The sequence below is a fragment of the Sebastes fasciatus genome, chromosome 18, assembly GCF_043250625.1.
Source record: "Sebastes fasciatus isolate fSebFas1 chromosome 18, fSebFas1.pri, whole genome shotgun sequence".
Lineage (NCBI taxonomy): Eukaryota > Metazoa > Chordata > Actinopteri > Perciformes > Sebastidae > Sebastes > Sebastes fasciatus.
In genome coordinates this window covers 28639283-28653017 of record NC_133812.1, presented here as the reverse complement: position 1 = coordinate 28653017, position 13735 = coordinate 28639283, and the positions used below count along the sequence as shown (strand labels likewise).

General features: G+C 40.9%; 1 protein-coding gene across 5 annotated transcripts in view; it reads right to left on the bottom strand.

The window, feature by feature from the left end:
• col12a1b (collagen, type XII, alpha 1b) overlaps nucleotides 1–13735 on the bottom strand; it is a 143457-nt gene that overhangs the window by 22134 nt on the left and 107588 nt on the right. For all 5 annotated transcript variants that reach the window (XM_074616517.1, XM_074616512.1, XM_074616518.1 and 2 more), the window contains 7 exons: nucleotides 13484–13648; nucleotides 13354–13392; nucleotides 13125–13263; nucleotides 11544–11686; nucleotides 10182–10291; nucleotides 3398–3556; nucleotides 774–851 (listed from right to left, as the gene is read on the bottom strand). In XM_074616517.1, coding sequence (XP_074472618.1) covers nucleotides 774–851; nucleotides 3398–3556; nucleotides 10182–10291; nucleotides 11544–11686; nucleotides 13125–13263; nucleotides 13354–13392; nucleotides 13484–13648 — 833 coding nt within the window. The remainder of the gene's footprint in view (nucleotides 1–773; nucleotides 852–3397; nucleotides 3557–10181; nucleotides 10292–11543; nucleotides 11687–13124; nucleotides 13264–13353; nucleotides 13393–13483; nucleotides 13649–13735) is intronic.

Sequence of the window (13735 nt, the reverse complement as noted above, 5' to 3'; positions counted from 1 at the left end):
CTGAAAGTTACAAATAGTCCCTTTAAAGTCCTAAATTTACGAGAAAAAATTCGGATATACTCTGAAATTAAAGTGGCAAATTTACGAAACAAAATCTCTTAAATTTACGAGAAAAAAATCCCTGAATATTCTCTGAGATTAAAGTCATAAATTTAAGAGGGATAAACTTTGAAATTCTGTGAGATTAAAGAAAAAAAGAAAGATTATGAGAAAAAACTCACAAATTTACAGGAAAAAAAATAAAATATTATATTATTATAATGTCACAAATTTATGTGAAAAAAATCGAAAAAATCTTTATTTATTTTTTTGTCAAGGAGCCACATTGCTTCACTTTGCAGTGTTTGATCAACCTCATCACATCACAGACGCCGGCGTTAAACACGGCGGTAACGTGAGCCGCCGATTACAAGACAGCAAGTCGAGTAGTGTGAATTTATCTGAACTACGGCCACAAGCAAAGACATTTTCTTTACTTTCAGGTTAGAAAACAACATGTGCATTAAAAGCATTAAAGTCTAATCAGGTCTTGAAAATACACAAACTCTTTGCTTTATTTAGCCAGTGATTCAGATTTTGTTGTTTCGGGCTGAATTAAAAAAAAATCTTTAGTCTAGAGGCCAAAAGGTGCATCAGCCAGATCTGTATATTGTAATCTAAATAGACTTAAAGAGCAGAGGAGATGTTCCTCACATCGTTCATCTGCTGGCTGCAGGTTACAGAGTGAGCGGAGCTGCTGGTAGAGTCTAGTAAGCATGTTAAGTTCCTCTTACCATAGACGGGAGATCACAACATCTGTCCCTGCTGGTCCAGCCCAAGCTGCAGACAATATCGAACATCTGGAGCTGGAACTGTGGAGAGACGGGGTGGAGAAAAGAAAACATGTAAATGGTGTTGTGGTACATGTGTCTCTGATACGCCCTCCACGGCTCCCAGAGGACAAATAGAAGGAGAACAGCCGAGTCCCAGCAGCCCCGGGAAACACAGGAAGACAGGAAACGGCTGATGTTGACGGATCAATGTACACTACAGCTCGGAATATGTACATTTTAATGTCCATTTTAATTTAGTGCAATCATTGGTTCTGTTTTTTTCCCTCCCAGATAACTGCTGATGTTGGGAAATGTTCGATTTCAAACATTAACTGATGTCACGGAGAGATGAGGAGGAGTTCAAGGACGCTACGACTAAATCAATCACGTTCAAGTCTTCCTTTAAATTTAGTTTAAATCACACTTTTTATCATACAAATAAAAGGCTGAATTCAAGACACTGCTGTATATTCGACTGAGTCAAGTTACCAACTTTAGGGAATCATTAAAATGCTTTTATCAGAAACAAGAAGAAACAATACGGTATAATATTCTGTATATTATATGTCTGTTCTCAATCAAAGAAATTCTCAGTCGACTGACACAGCCCGGAGAGGAGGGTAATATTGAGAGAAAAAACTCTGAGATTAAAGTTGTAATTATTTTCTTGTAAATTTGTTACTTTATAATCTCAGAGAACAAGTTTTTTTTCTCGTAAAATTTGTGATCTTATTCTCGTAAATTTACAACTTAATATCTTAAGTTTTTTCTAGAAAATGTAGAATTTTATAATCTCAGAGAATATAAAAATTTTTCCTGTAAATTTACCATTGAATATCCAAGATTTTTTTTCTCGCAAATTTAAAATTTTATAATCTCAAAGAAAAGAATTTTTTTTTATCGTAAAATTTGTGATTTTTTTTCTTGTAAATTTACCACTTAATATCCGATTTTTTTCTCACAAATATTTGACTTTATAATCCCAGAGAAGATTCTTCTTTTTTTTTCGTAAATTTACCACTGAATCTCCAAGGTTTTTTCTTGTAAATTTGAAACTAAAATAAACTTTAATCTTGGAAATTCAGAGTTTTTTTCTCACAAATTTAAAACTTTATAATCTCAGAAAATATTCACGTTTTTTTTATCATAAATCTGTGATTTTTTCCGTGAATTTACCACTGAATATCCCAAATTTCGTTTTCTTGTAAATATACGACTTTAATCTTGGAAATTCTGAGTTTTTTCACTACAATTTAAAACTTTATAATCTCAGGGAATATTCATGTTTTTCATCGTAAATCTGTGATTTATTTCCGTGAATTTGAAAACTGAATATCCCAAAAAAAAATTCTTGTAAATATACGACTTTAATCTCGTAAAATCCGAGTTTTATCTCTCAAATTAAAAACATTTTAATCTCAGAAAATATTCAAGTTTTTTTCTCATAAAATTTGTGATTTTCTCATAAATTTACCGATCAATATCAGATTTTTTTTCTCGTAAATTTACGATTTTAATCTTGGAAATTCTGAGTTTTTTCACTACAATTTAAAACTTTATAATCTCAGGGAATATTCAAGTTTTTTTATCGTAAATTTAAAACTTTATAATCTCAGATAATATTCACATTTCTTTTTATCGTAAATCTGTGATTTATTCCTATAATTTACCACTGAATATCCAAATTTCGTTTTCTTGTAAATATATGACTTTAATCTTGGAAATTCTGAGTTTTTTCACTACAATTTAAAAATGTATAATCTCAGGGAATATTCAAGTTTTTCTAATGTAAATTTACCACTGAATATCAGAATTCTTTCTCTCAAATTTATAACTTTAAATATACTCAGATAATATTAAAAAAAACTTCTTGTAAATTTACAACTTTAATCATGGAAATTCTGAGTTTTTTCTGAATATCCAAGTTTGTTTTTGTAAATTTACTACTTTTTTCTCAGAATATTACCTCCCTGCCCAGGCTCTGTAATTGTTTTATTTTATTTATATGTTTTTACCTTTCATGGCCCTAATACCCCGACATAGTATATTACTATAAAACGTGTTTTTTACATTATCTTTATCTGATAAGTTTAGAGATAAATGAGTCTCTCCGGCTGTACTGGACAGTAACATTTAAACACTTATAATTTTATTAAACTTAAAACTATTATTTTGTCATTCATTCAAAAACTACAGCTCCCATGAGGCTTTGACAGCAGGGCGATCCACACTGGCAACGTCTTCTGAAGCATTTCTGACATTACGCTTCATTACAATCAATTGTTTTCATTGTTTTTATTTTACGACAAACCACACGTTTGTTATTTTTCTCCAACTGGACTCTGAGCCACATGAATCCACTACGACGGTTCAGCTCTTGTGGTTTTGCTCAGTTGAAATCGAATTTAACTGTTGTTGTTTGGGGCTTTGTAGTATTTATAGACTGCCAAACGTAATCCTCCTCAAGGCTTCAACACATCATTCAAATCAGAAAATGACTAATTCACAAATGAAACTAAAATCCTCGTAAACTGTCGGTTGAATCTCGTGTCTGCGTGACCGCAGCCGGACCAGAGTTCACTCACAGTTGCTGATTCTCCTTTGGAGCCGACGGACTTGGACATCTTGCCCAGAACCTGGTAGCCGTCGCTGGACGTGTTTCCAGCCTCCTTGATCTCCTTGTCGGCCACTTCTTGGCAGTCGATGTTGAGTTTGACTCCGGTGGATGAAACCAGGATATGGAGCTTCAGAGAGAAAGAGAGAGAAAGGAGAGAACAGGTTTTATTGGCACGTTCTTTGTTCTACGACCAAGTCTTGTGTCTGGTTTTTTTCCCGATGGCCTGTAAATTATTAGGTTATGCTGAGTCTGACGTGCTTCACTGTAGTCCTGTTTATTGAAACACTGCTGGAATGTGAGAGAGGAAAAGCAGCGCTTCTCTCTATTCATTCAGAAGAAAACTGCTGCAGAGAGGACGACATTCAAATCACTTCTTCACCTTGTTCTTCAACAAGTTTATTCTCACAAATTCATAACTTTATCCAAGTTTTTTTTCTCGTAAATTTAACATTTTATAATCTCAGAGAATATTCTTTTTTTCCCGTAATATTTGTGATTTTATTCTAATAAATGTACCACTTTATATCCATTTTTTTCTCATATATTTACCACTGAATTTCCTATTTCTTTCTCGTAAATTTAGCACTTAATATCCAAATATTTTCCCATAAATTTAAAACTTAATATCCAAGTTTTTTTTCTCTTAAATTTAGCACTTAATATCCAAGTATTTCCCATAAATTTAACACTTAGTATCCAAGTTTTTTTCTTGTAAATTTAAACACTAAATATCAAAGTTTTTTCTAATAAATGTATTGCTGTATAATCTCAGAGAATATCCAAGTTTTTTTTCAAGTAAATTTCCGACTTTAATCTTAGAAATTCAGAGTTTTTTCTCGCAAAATTTAAAACTTTATAATCTCAGAGAACATTCAAGTTGTTCAAGTGGTCATTTTCTATATTGCTGTATGCTCTAAATTAAAGATGCCAAATACCTCAAATCTGCAGCTTTTATCAGCATTTAAAGAGGTTACTTCATAGCAAAGTGTGGATGCAACATTACAACATTTTTCTGTCCCAAATCCAGAAGCTAAAGTCAGAATATCTGCTGACACCAAGTACTGATCAATGCTCTTAAATCTGTATAACGCTTCCTCATAAACACCATCACATCCAACTTGTGTCATACACACAACAAACAACAGTAAGATTCAGAGTCAAAGCTGCACACATGTTGACAGCTGAGGCAAAAAAGACCTCACTTAATTACCTTTAATTATCTTAATTGTATGCTTCTGCATCCTGTCTTTGTTATCTCCGCCAGGCGATAATGAGATCAGTCCTGTGCGTGCATGTGTGTGTTAGCATCTCTTTGTCTGTCCATGGCTAATCTGGCAAACCGCTGCACCGTCCCTGTCTCCTAAATAATACCTTTTCCTTCCTGTTTGGAAGGAAACAGATTTTGTCGCAGATTACGTTTGTCTTTAACGGATCACAAATGCGTTAGTACGTCTGCGGACGGCCGCAGTGACGAGCGATGAGCAGAGCAGGTGACGTAGTATATCGAGCGACTGTTAATGAAAATATGTTGAATAATAATGTTATGTAAGAGATAACGTACGACCACGGTATCGGTGTCCGTATTAAATACATGTTCTTTGTTGATTTCATTATGAAGTTGAGTGTTTCAGTCTGCAGTGACCTCATGATGTTTCCTCACATAAAACATGATGCCAAAGAGCTCCACACAGCGAGGAGTACAGGTTTTAAACTTCAAACTGCAGATACTCTGAGCTGAGGTGTTGGTATCGGTATCGAGAGAGAAAATGTTCTTCAAAAAAGTATTTAAATCCTGAATATTCCACTTTCACGGTGAAGTTCACTGAACTGATGAAGCAGCAGAAGATGTGGAGCAAAAACAGAGAACTATTTACCGTCACGCCCGACAGCTAATCTACTGATTAAGGTCAGTATCGGTTCGGACTGAAGCAGCTTTATGTAAACATCTTCTGAATAAACGCTTTGCTCATCTCTCCTGACTTCCTGCTCATCTCTCCTGACATCCTGCTCATCTCTCCTGACATCCTGCTCATCTCTCCTGACATCCTGCTCATCTCTCCTGACATCCTGCTCATCTCTCCTGACATCCTGCTCATCTCTCCTGACTTCCTGCTCATCTCTTCTGACTTCCTGCTCATCTCTTCTGACTTCCTGCTCATCTCTCCTGACATCCTGCTCATCTCTTCTGACTTCCTGCTCATCTCTCCTGACATCCTGCTCATCTCTCCTGACATCCTGCTCATCTCTTTTGACATCCTGCTCATCTCTCCTGACATCCTGCTCATCTCTTCTGACTTCCTGCTCATCTCTCCTGACATCCTGCTCATCTCTCCTGACTTCCTGCTCATCTCTCCTGACTTCCTGCTCATCTCTCCTGACTTCCTGCTCATCTCTCCTGACTTCCTGCTCATCTCTCCTGACTTCCTGCTCATCTCTCCTGACTTCCTGCTCATCTCTCCTGACATCCTGCTCATCTCTCCTGACATCCTGCTCATCTCTTTTGACATCCTGCTCATCTCTCCTGACATCCTGCTCATCTCTCCTGACTTCCTGCTCATCTCTTCTGACATCCTGCTCATCTCTCCTGACATCCTGCTCATCTCTCCTGACATCCTGCTCATCTCTCCTGACTTCCTGCTCATCTCTCCTGACATCATCTCACAGATTCCACTGAAAACTGTTTCAGCTGGAGAAGCATCACATATTCTGGACGCCACATCTCCCAAAATTCCTTCCCTCTCCTCTCATTGGAAGCCACATTGAGGCATCTTATACTCAAACTGTTAAAATCACAAACACAATACCACAATGCATTTCTCCTGACTCAGATCTCCCCTCGCCACTCGCCACATCTCCTCATGATGTCATTTTTGCGGTGAGCCTTTAAAACAACTTTTTTCCTCGAAGCCGGTCAGACCGAGTCCAGCTGTACGGAGGGAAAACGCTGCTTAACAAAAACCACGGGGCTGGCCCCCGCTGGCTCGACCGCTTTGTGGTCAGGCAGCGTCCGCGGACATGCAGAGGCATGTTTAACAGACCGCGGCGAGCAGACGCTGCCAAGAAAGAAGCACAGCACCATTTCCATTCACACTTTAAGCTTTTAACAGACGCTCAGCAGCTTTTTAAAGAAGTCAGCAGGTAGATTCAGACTCTTTCACTTGTCTACGGGAGTTTAACCTCTTTTACCTGACGGACCCGGTACCGTGTTAAAACACTGTGGTCGTCTTTTTTCTGAATAGTTTCTAAAAGACGAGGCCTCAACGCGACTATAACAACACTCCAAGTGGATTTGTTTACATGATACAACCTCCGAAAGAAGTTTGTGCCGTTAAAACGGATTTGCGTTAACTTTGACTTTTTTTTTTTTAAACCTCAGTTCTTATCCCGCATTATATTCCACATTTGACATTTCTTAATCCTCTGGTCTCTACTGTATATCTCCTATATTTTATTATCACTTTCTGCACTATATTCACGTTTTTAACAGTCCTGTATCTCAGTTGTTACTCTGCACTATATTTATTTTTTTAACAGTTTTCTTCATCTCCTGGTATTTTTATATCTGGTATAATTTTTATACTTTGTACTTTGTACTACTAACTTGTGCCTTTTTACTAATATATATTTGCACTATGGAACTGAGATGCTGGAAACTTGTATTTCCCTCGGGAACAATAAAGTTACTATCTATCTATCTATCTAGAACATCTTTAGTTCCTATCTTCTGTTGTTGTTCTCTGAGTCTCTATTTAAAGTCACTAATCTGTTTCTCTGCAGTTGGCTCAGATCATCCACCAACAGTTAACACAGAGCTCTACTTTAATCCTGGTTTAGTCCCTTCAGGTATCCACATCACATCTCTGTTAAACACATCTTGGGGATGATGATCTGGCTGGTAAAATGCTGCGAGGGGAAATGATGTGGCGGTCCCTGACAGCTCTCTATGAATCCGACCCAAACATCAGACTTTCTCTAAATCATGGTTTGTCTCTTCAACGCGCCGACAGCGAGTTCAAAATGTCCCACAAACTGACAGGAGTTTAAATCTTTTAGTTTACACAGCGACTCTTCAGTCCAGTCGTTTCTTTTTATCACCGCCGGAGGGTTTCAACCTGCGTGACGTTCAGGTGTCCTTGAGCTTGACACTGATCTCCAGACAGTTAACAGGTTTATGGCGACCTCTGACCTCTGACCTCTCTGAGGAGGTAGATAAATGAAGAATGTCACCCTCGGGGATCAATCTGCATCGCTTTCTCTGAAGATCCTGAGGATTTAATCACGACTGAAACGAACAGTTTATTCAGAGTATTCTTTAACATGGAGCTGACTGGAGGAGATTTTTATCTTGAAACTGTACTCAAACTTCTCGCTTTATGTTCCACTACTGCCTTCATTCCTCCTGCCTGAGGGGAGAGAGACATTTCAGAAGTAAAAGACGAAGACGTCAAAAAGAAATGATGGCTGAAACTGCCAGAGGATCATCTGTCACCTCAGTACAGCAGGTCAAATCTAAATCACCGGCTGACAGTCTGTACTTTTATTAAAAATTGTCCAATGAGAGACAGACTTCCTGCTGACACTCGACACCTCGCCCTGCAGCAGACGCACAGAGGCATGCTGGGAGGTAAAACCACAGAGCAGCAACAACTCCTCCTAAAGCCTCCCGATCCGAGAGCACGGAGTCGGACGGGGGAGGAGGAGCGCCGCCTCCTTGCTGGCGCTCCTCAGCCGCTCTGATGATGTAATTGTTTAATAACAGTGACACAATATTTTCCGGGCGAGCGTCCCGGCAGCGGCTGCAGAGCGTTCTTCACGCTCTCAGAAGAGCTTATGGATCCTTGTTAAACGTTGTGATGTTGCAGCAGAACGTGTTGTTAATGAGTGTTGCTATCAGCACCGCGGCTCTGATTGACCTCCACTACAGAGGATAAGACATCTCTCCTGATTAGTCCTTGAAGCCAGCGTTTCACTGCAGAATCTCTCTGATCCACATCAGGACAAAGAAGAGTTCCCTCAGATACAGCTTGTTTTACTGCTGCTGCTTTAACCACAGTTTGTGTTTCTTATGTTGGATAGCGTCGTTAAATCACACTGCCGCTTTGGCCTCGAAAAGGTTCAATCTCAAAAAACACCGACAGACGACACAGAAAGGTTTCTCTTTTTTGGGCGTATGACTAAAACCTTAACGAACACAGCGGCTCCCTGAACTTCATGACCATCAGGAGGTGTCTTATAATCCGGTTTGATCCTGTTTGAACCGATCTAAAATAAAAACAAGAGCTATCGATTGATTCAAATATTAAATCGCAATTAATCACATGATTGTCTGAAGTTAAAGGGACTCTATGTAAGAATCATAAATGTCTTGTTAACAGCGACACCTGTGGCCGTTAAGTCAATGAAAGTCAGCGTCCTGTTGCTGGCGCTTGTGCTCGCTCTACATAGACATGAAGGAGCATCGCTCAACACAGTGAGGAGACACACGTCAGCTAAAAGCACAATATCACTCTATATTTCAGCTGCTTGGCAGTAATGTTAGCTGACCAGACCAAGGTCTCTCCATGAATCAATGCTGATCCTAGTGTTGGCTTTTCCCGCCTCAGCCTCCCGACCGCGGCCGGAGGGAACGGGGGAGACGATAACGTTTCTCGCTGCGGAGCCCCGTCACTTCACAAGACACGGGAAACCTCTGTTGGTCTGGAGGAGCTGCAGCAGTTATTTCTGCACAAACGTCCACTGAACATTCACTAGATATTCTCAGAGCTAAACTAACTCTTCTGCAGTGTGGAGTGAGCAGCATGCACGTGAGAGGTGGAGCGAAAGAGTGAGAACGCATTATTATCGCGTTAACTTTGACAGCCATCCTTTTTTCTGTTTTTCTTTCTTGTGTTTTGTGTTTTAGTTTTCACTTCTTAAACACTTGGCTCCTGTGTTCACCTCGTTTTATACCATCTCTTTCATGCATGTTTAGATAACGCCCTCGTTAAGCACTTTGTGACTGATGTCTGTGTGTGTCTCTACTGTATATAAATACATTTGAATTACTTTGAGGAGCCTTAAAATGTCTTCAAAACTACAGTTAGTGTTGTTAAATGACCTGTTTTAGTTTGGTATCTGTAAACTCATCCTGCAGAAGTCTCATATTAAATAATGATTACATGAGAGGCACAAAGTGGAGCTACTGGAAGACAAGCAGGAAAGTGAGTCTCTTAACTATGAAGTGGTAATCATCGTCCATCGCTCCACCTCTGGCTGGATATTCAACATGAGTCACACCGTCTATTGATCATCTTTATCACACCCAGCCGATGCAGTCGGTGTCTACCTCCTTCAGTCCATTAGAGTCTGAACTGGATGCAATCAATAAAAATGAAAACGCAGCCTCGCTCTGCGTCGCTCGGGGTTTCATTTTTACAACCTTGCAGAGGACCATCTGTTAGTCTGAGCCCACATAACTCTTCAGGAACACGTCTGTAGTTGCATGTGAGCCGCTCCGACTGTAATATACAACACATTTGGAATCTCAGGTATCTGCATGACCTCGGGATGTCCAGCGAGAACAAAGAGGAGCGATTCGATTGATGTGTCACGCCTAGAACTTAAAGAACGTGATATAATTCAACCGTTAAAGACACATTTGGACCCTAAAACCCCCTCACAGACTGCTGTCTAGGGATCTCTCCTCCTGCACGTCTGTTTCATGCTGCAGGTTCATCAGGTCTGTGTCCATCCAGCTCTCTGCTGGTTCTCACCTTGTGGAAGCTGCCGTGGAAGATCCTCTTCACTCGATCGTTGTCGAACGTGACCCTCTGGATCTCCCCGCTGGTGTCTTTGTTGTAGAAGGACACCGTCTGTCTGGAGGCTGAGCAGAGAGACAAACCGACATGTTAAACACTCTGAGGTCCACATTCAAACTGAATTCATTTGCCTCATTCACAAAAACATTATGCAAATTCTCCTGCAAACAAACTCCTGGAAATAACACTCTGAGACTCGAATGTCATCATGCAACAGTCTGAAACATAAAAACTGTGTTAACATGAGGAACAAGCTGCAGCTAATCCTTCAGCTGTTTTCTGTCTTGTTCACTAAGGCCCGATCCCAGAGTTCCCACTAAGGCCTTAAGTCCTGAACCCTCAGAGACTTCACTGACGTCAGCTGGTAAACGGTTGAGTGTGAGAGGCTGCCAGGGCTCGTAATGGTTTAAATATGAATGAGACAGCACTTTGCGGCGACATATCACGTAACCTTGACGATGCCAGTTGGTAGGGGTGGGAACATTATTTTTATCCGTTATGTATCGCGACTTTTTAAAGCCAGAATCGATATACTTACTTCATCTGAGTCTATGTGGAGGTAGAAGGAAGTTACCGCTTTTATTGTTGTAGTCTGAGTAACGTGACGTCATATCCGTTCCGTATCCGTCAACCAAAACAAACTGCAGCGAGCCGAAACAGAATTTTTTCCGGCTATATGTCTGCCTTTCTTCAGCCTTTTTTCAGACATTTGACCTTTTTGTTGTTTTGTTTTTTTTACTTTTTCAGACTTATTTTCAGACATTTTATTGGATTTTTTTGGACATATGTCAGACTTTTTTCTGCCTTTCTTTGGCCTTCTTTCGTGCATTTTTTGGACATTTTTCGGATTTTTTGGGGATATACATATGTCCACCTTTGTTTAGCCTTTTTTTTTTACATTTTCAGATTTTTTTCGGACTGATTTTTGCAAATCTTTTCAGACATTTTATCGGATTTTTTTGGACATATGTCAGACTTTTTTTCTGACTTTTTTCGGCCTACTTTCGTAAATTTTTTGGTAATTTTCCAGAATTCTTTTGGTCATTTTTCGGACATTTCTTTTGGATATATGTCGGCCTTTCTTCAGCCTTTTTCAGACATATTTTCAGACATTTTTCGGCCATTTTGTTGTCAAAAGGAGTCGGCTCGGTTATCAGCAGCCGGAGGAGCACGGCCGGCTCATTACAGCCCACTCTACTCTACTCTGTCCATGAACACACACAATGAGGCCCAGCTGCTCCTCATGCACTCGCACACACACACACACACACACACACACCAGTGGATCAGTGGATCAGAACACAGGAGGGTATTTACGGTTGATGGTGACGCCGGTCTCTGGCTTGTGGTCTTTGCTTGACACCTGCCAGATGTCGAAGGGCTCGCTGGGCGAGTCGGGCAGGAGGCGGAACATCAGGATGATGGTGTAGGCGTGGGGGAGACCGTCAGGGTGGATCTCTCTGTTCAGGAGACACAGACACACCACATGTTGGATTCATATGATCACCTGTGATCCAGACAGCAGCAGAGAGGGTAAAGAGGATACTAGCACAAGTACAGTTACACAAATACAACACTTATTCAAGGTACTTTATGCTACTTTATACTTCTACTCAGGGTCTGAAATGAACTTTTCTCACCACTGACACATCAGTTTTGAGTGCAGAGCTTTTCCTTGTAGTGGAGTATTTTCACGGTGAGGTAATAGTACTTTTACTGCAGTAAAGGTATACTACTTCCAGCTCTGAATGGGACGTATAAACTCCGTTGTAATGACGTGTTGCTGCTTCTACACGAGTAAAAGGATTTTAACAGTGTTTCCACCACCGGCTCGTATTTTTTCTTTTATATCTCTCGGAGCAGGATGTTTCTCATTTGTTCCTCTGATGTCACTACACATTTTGGAAAAGTCAAACTTGGAGAGGAGTCAGAACTCAAGCTGTTTTCCACCTCTTTGGTGTTGCATGTGATGTTCTGGATTGGGGACGCCTGCGTTGGGCGGTGGCCAGTGTTAACAGTCTAGTTTGCGGTTAGATTTGTACTCAGTGGCCTGTCGGAGGCTTCAGACTGGAGGAGGAGGAAGAAGAAGAAGAAGGATGGAGGCTGGCTGGCTGCGTTGTGTCGTGACCTGCAGCTCGGTCGGCGCTGTGTGACCTCACTGAGCAGCGTCGTAAATCCACTGACCCAGTTTGTAAAGAGAACGAGCTCAAACAGTCGAGACACAGCTGGCAGAACAGGACTCTTTAGCTTCTTAGTGTCATGATATCAACAAGACGACGGTAGACAATAAGAGCAATTAACTAAAGATAAATCAATGAATCATTCAAATGGTGTCTTAACGACTTAAAGGAGCTCTTCTTAATGATGCTCTGAAGGGAGAGAAACCTCACTGGTTGAGCTTTAACTCGACGGGAGGAACTGAACCGATACACAGCTAGTTAGCTGTTGGACTGAGAGAGAGGGGGAATTCATATCTTATGTCGTGATGGTTTCATGCACGCTACAAAGAGAAGGAGAGATCACATTTGCTCGGTTGCAAGCACACAGCCCCGCTCTACGAGCGCACCGCTGTTTTTGCCCGACGCACTTTGCCGAGGTGCTTTTGAAGCATCTGTGGCGACGCATCTCTGTCTGATCGAGGCCTATTGCAGGAAAACCTCTGTGTCATATTTAAAACATGGGTGAAAAGACATGGATGGTTTACTGAACGGGGTTACTGAGCACGGGGCTCAAAGTGTCATTTCAGCCTCCGGAGCAGCTTTCCTCCAAGACGTGTTTAAGTCTCAAATCTACAACAGTATGAACGCAAAGCAGGTCGATGCTGGAAAAACACGGTTCACACAACCTTCCACAGAGACAAGAGGCAACATAGTGAGTGTTGTATCATGTGAGACTCACGTTGTGGGCTGAGTCAGGAAGGCGTTCTTGTGGAGTCTGTACGCCGTGTAGCTGTTGAAGGAGCCCGGCTCCATGGAGACGCCTTTAACGTAGCCGTAGGTCTTCTCCGTCAGGTTGAACGCCTCCAGCATCCGGAAGCCTGAAACACAACCAATCAGGAGCTTTGACTGAGGAGTTCAGGATGAACTTAAATCCAATCTCAGCTTCCTGCGTCGTTGTTTGCACTCACCAGGTGACGTAAATCCATTCAGGAAGATCAGCGGACACGCTGTGGAACAAGAAGAGACGACATTTATATGAACGGAACATTTAAAACCTTCCAGGTTGTTTTTGCTGAAGTAGATTTTGTGCAAACTTACAGGAAGTTGCGGTTTCACAAATGAAGGTAATCAGGTTTTCTTTGATGGTGTCGAAAGCGTCAAAGTCGTCCACGACGAAGACGTGTCTGTCGCTGGGTTTGCTGCCGATCTCCTGCAGCTCCACGAAGTCCACGTCGGCGACGCCGATGGCAAAAACGCTGTAACCTGAAGACACGATGTAGAAATACAGTCAGAATATAAGAAGTTTACTGCTGTGATTTCTGCCTTCAGTTGCAACTAATTCTGATTAAT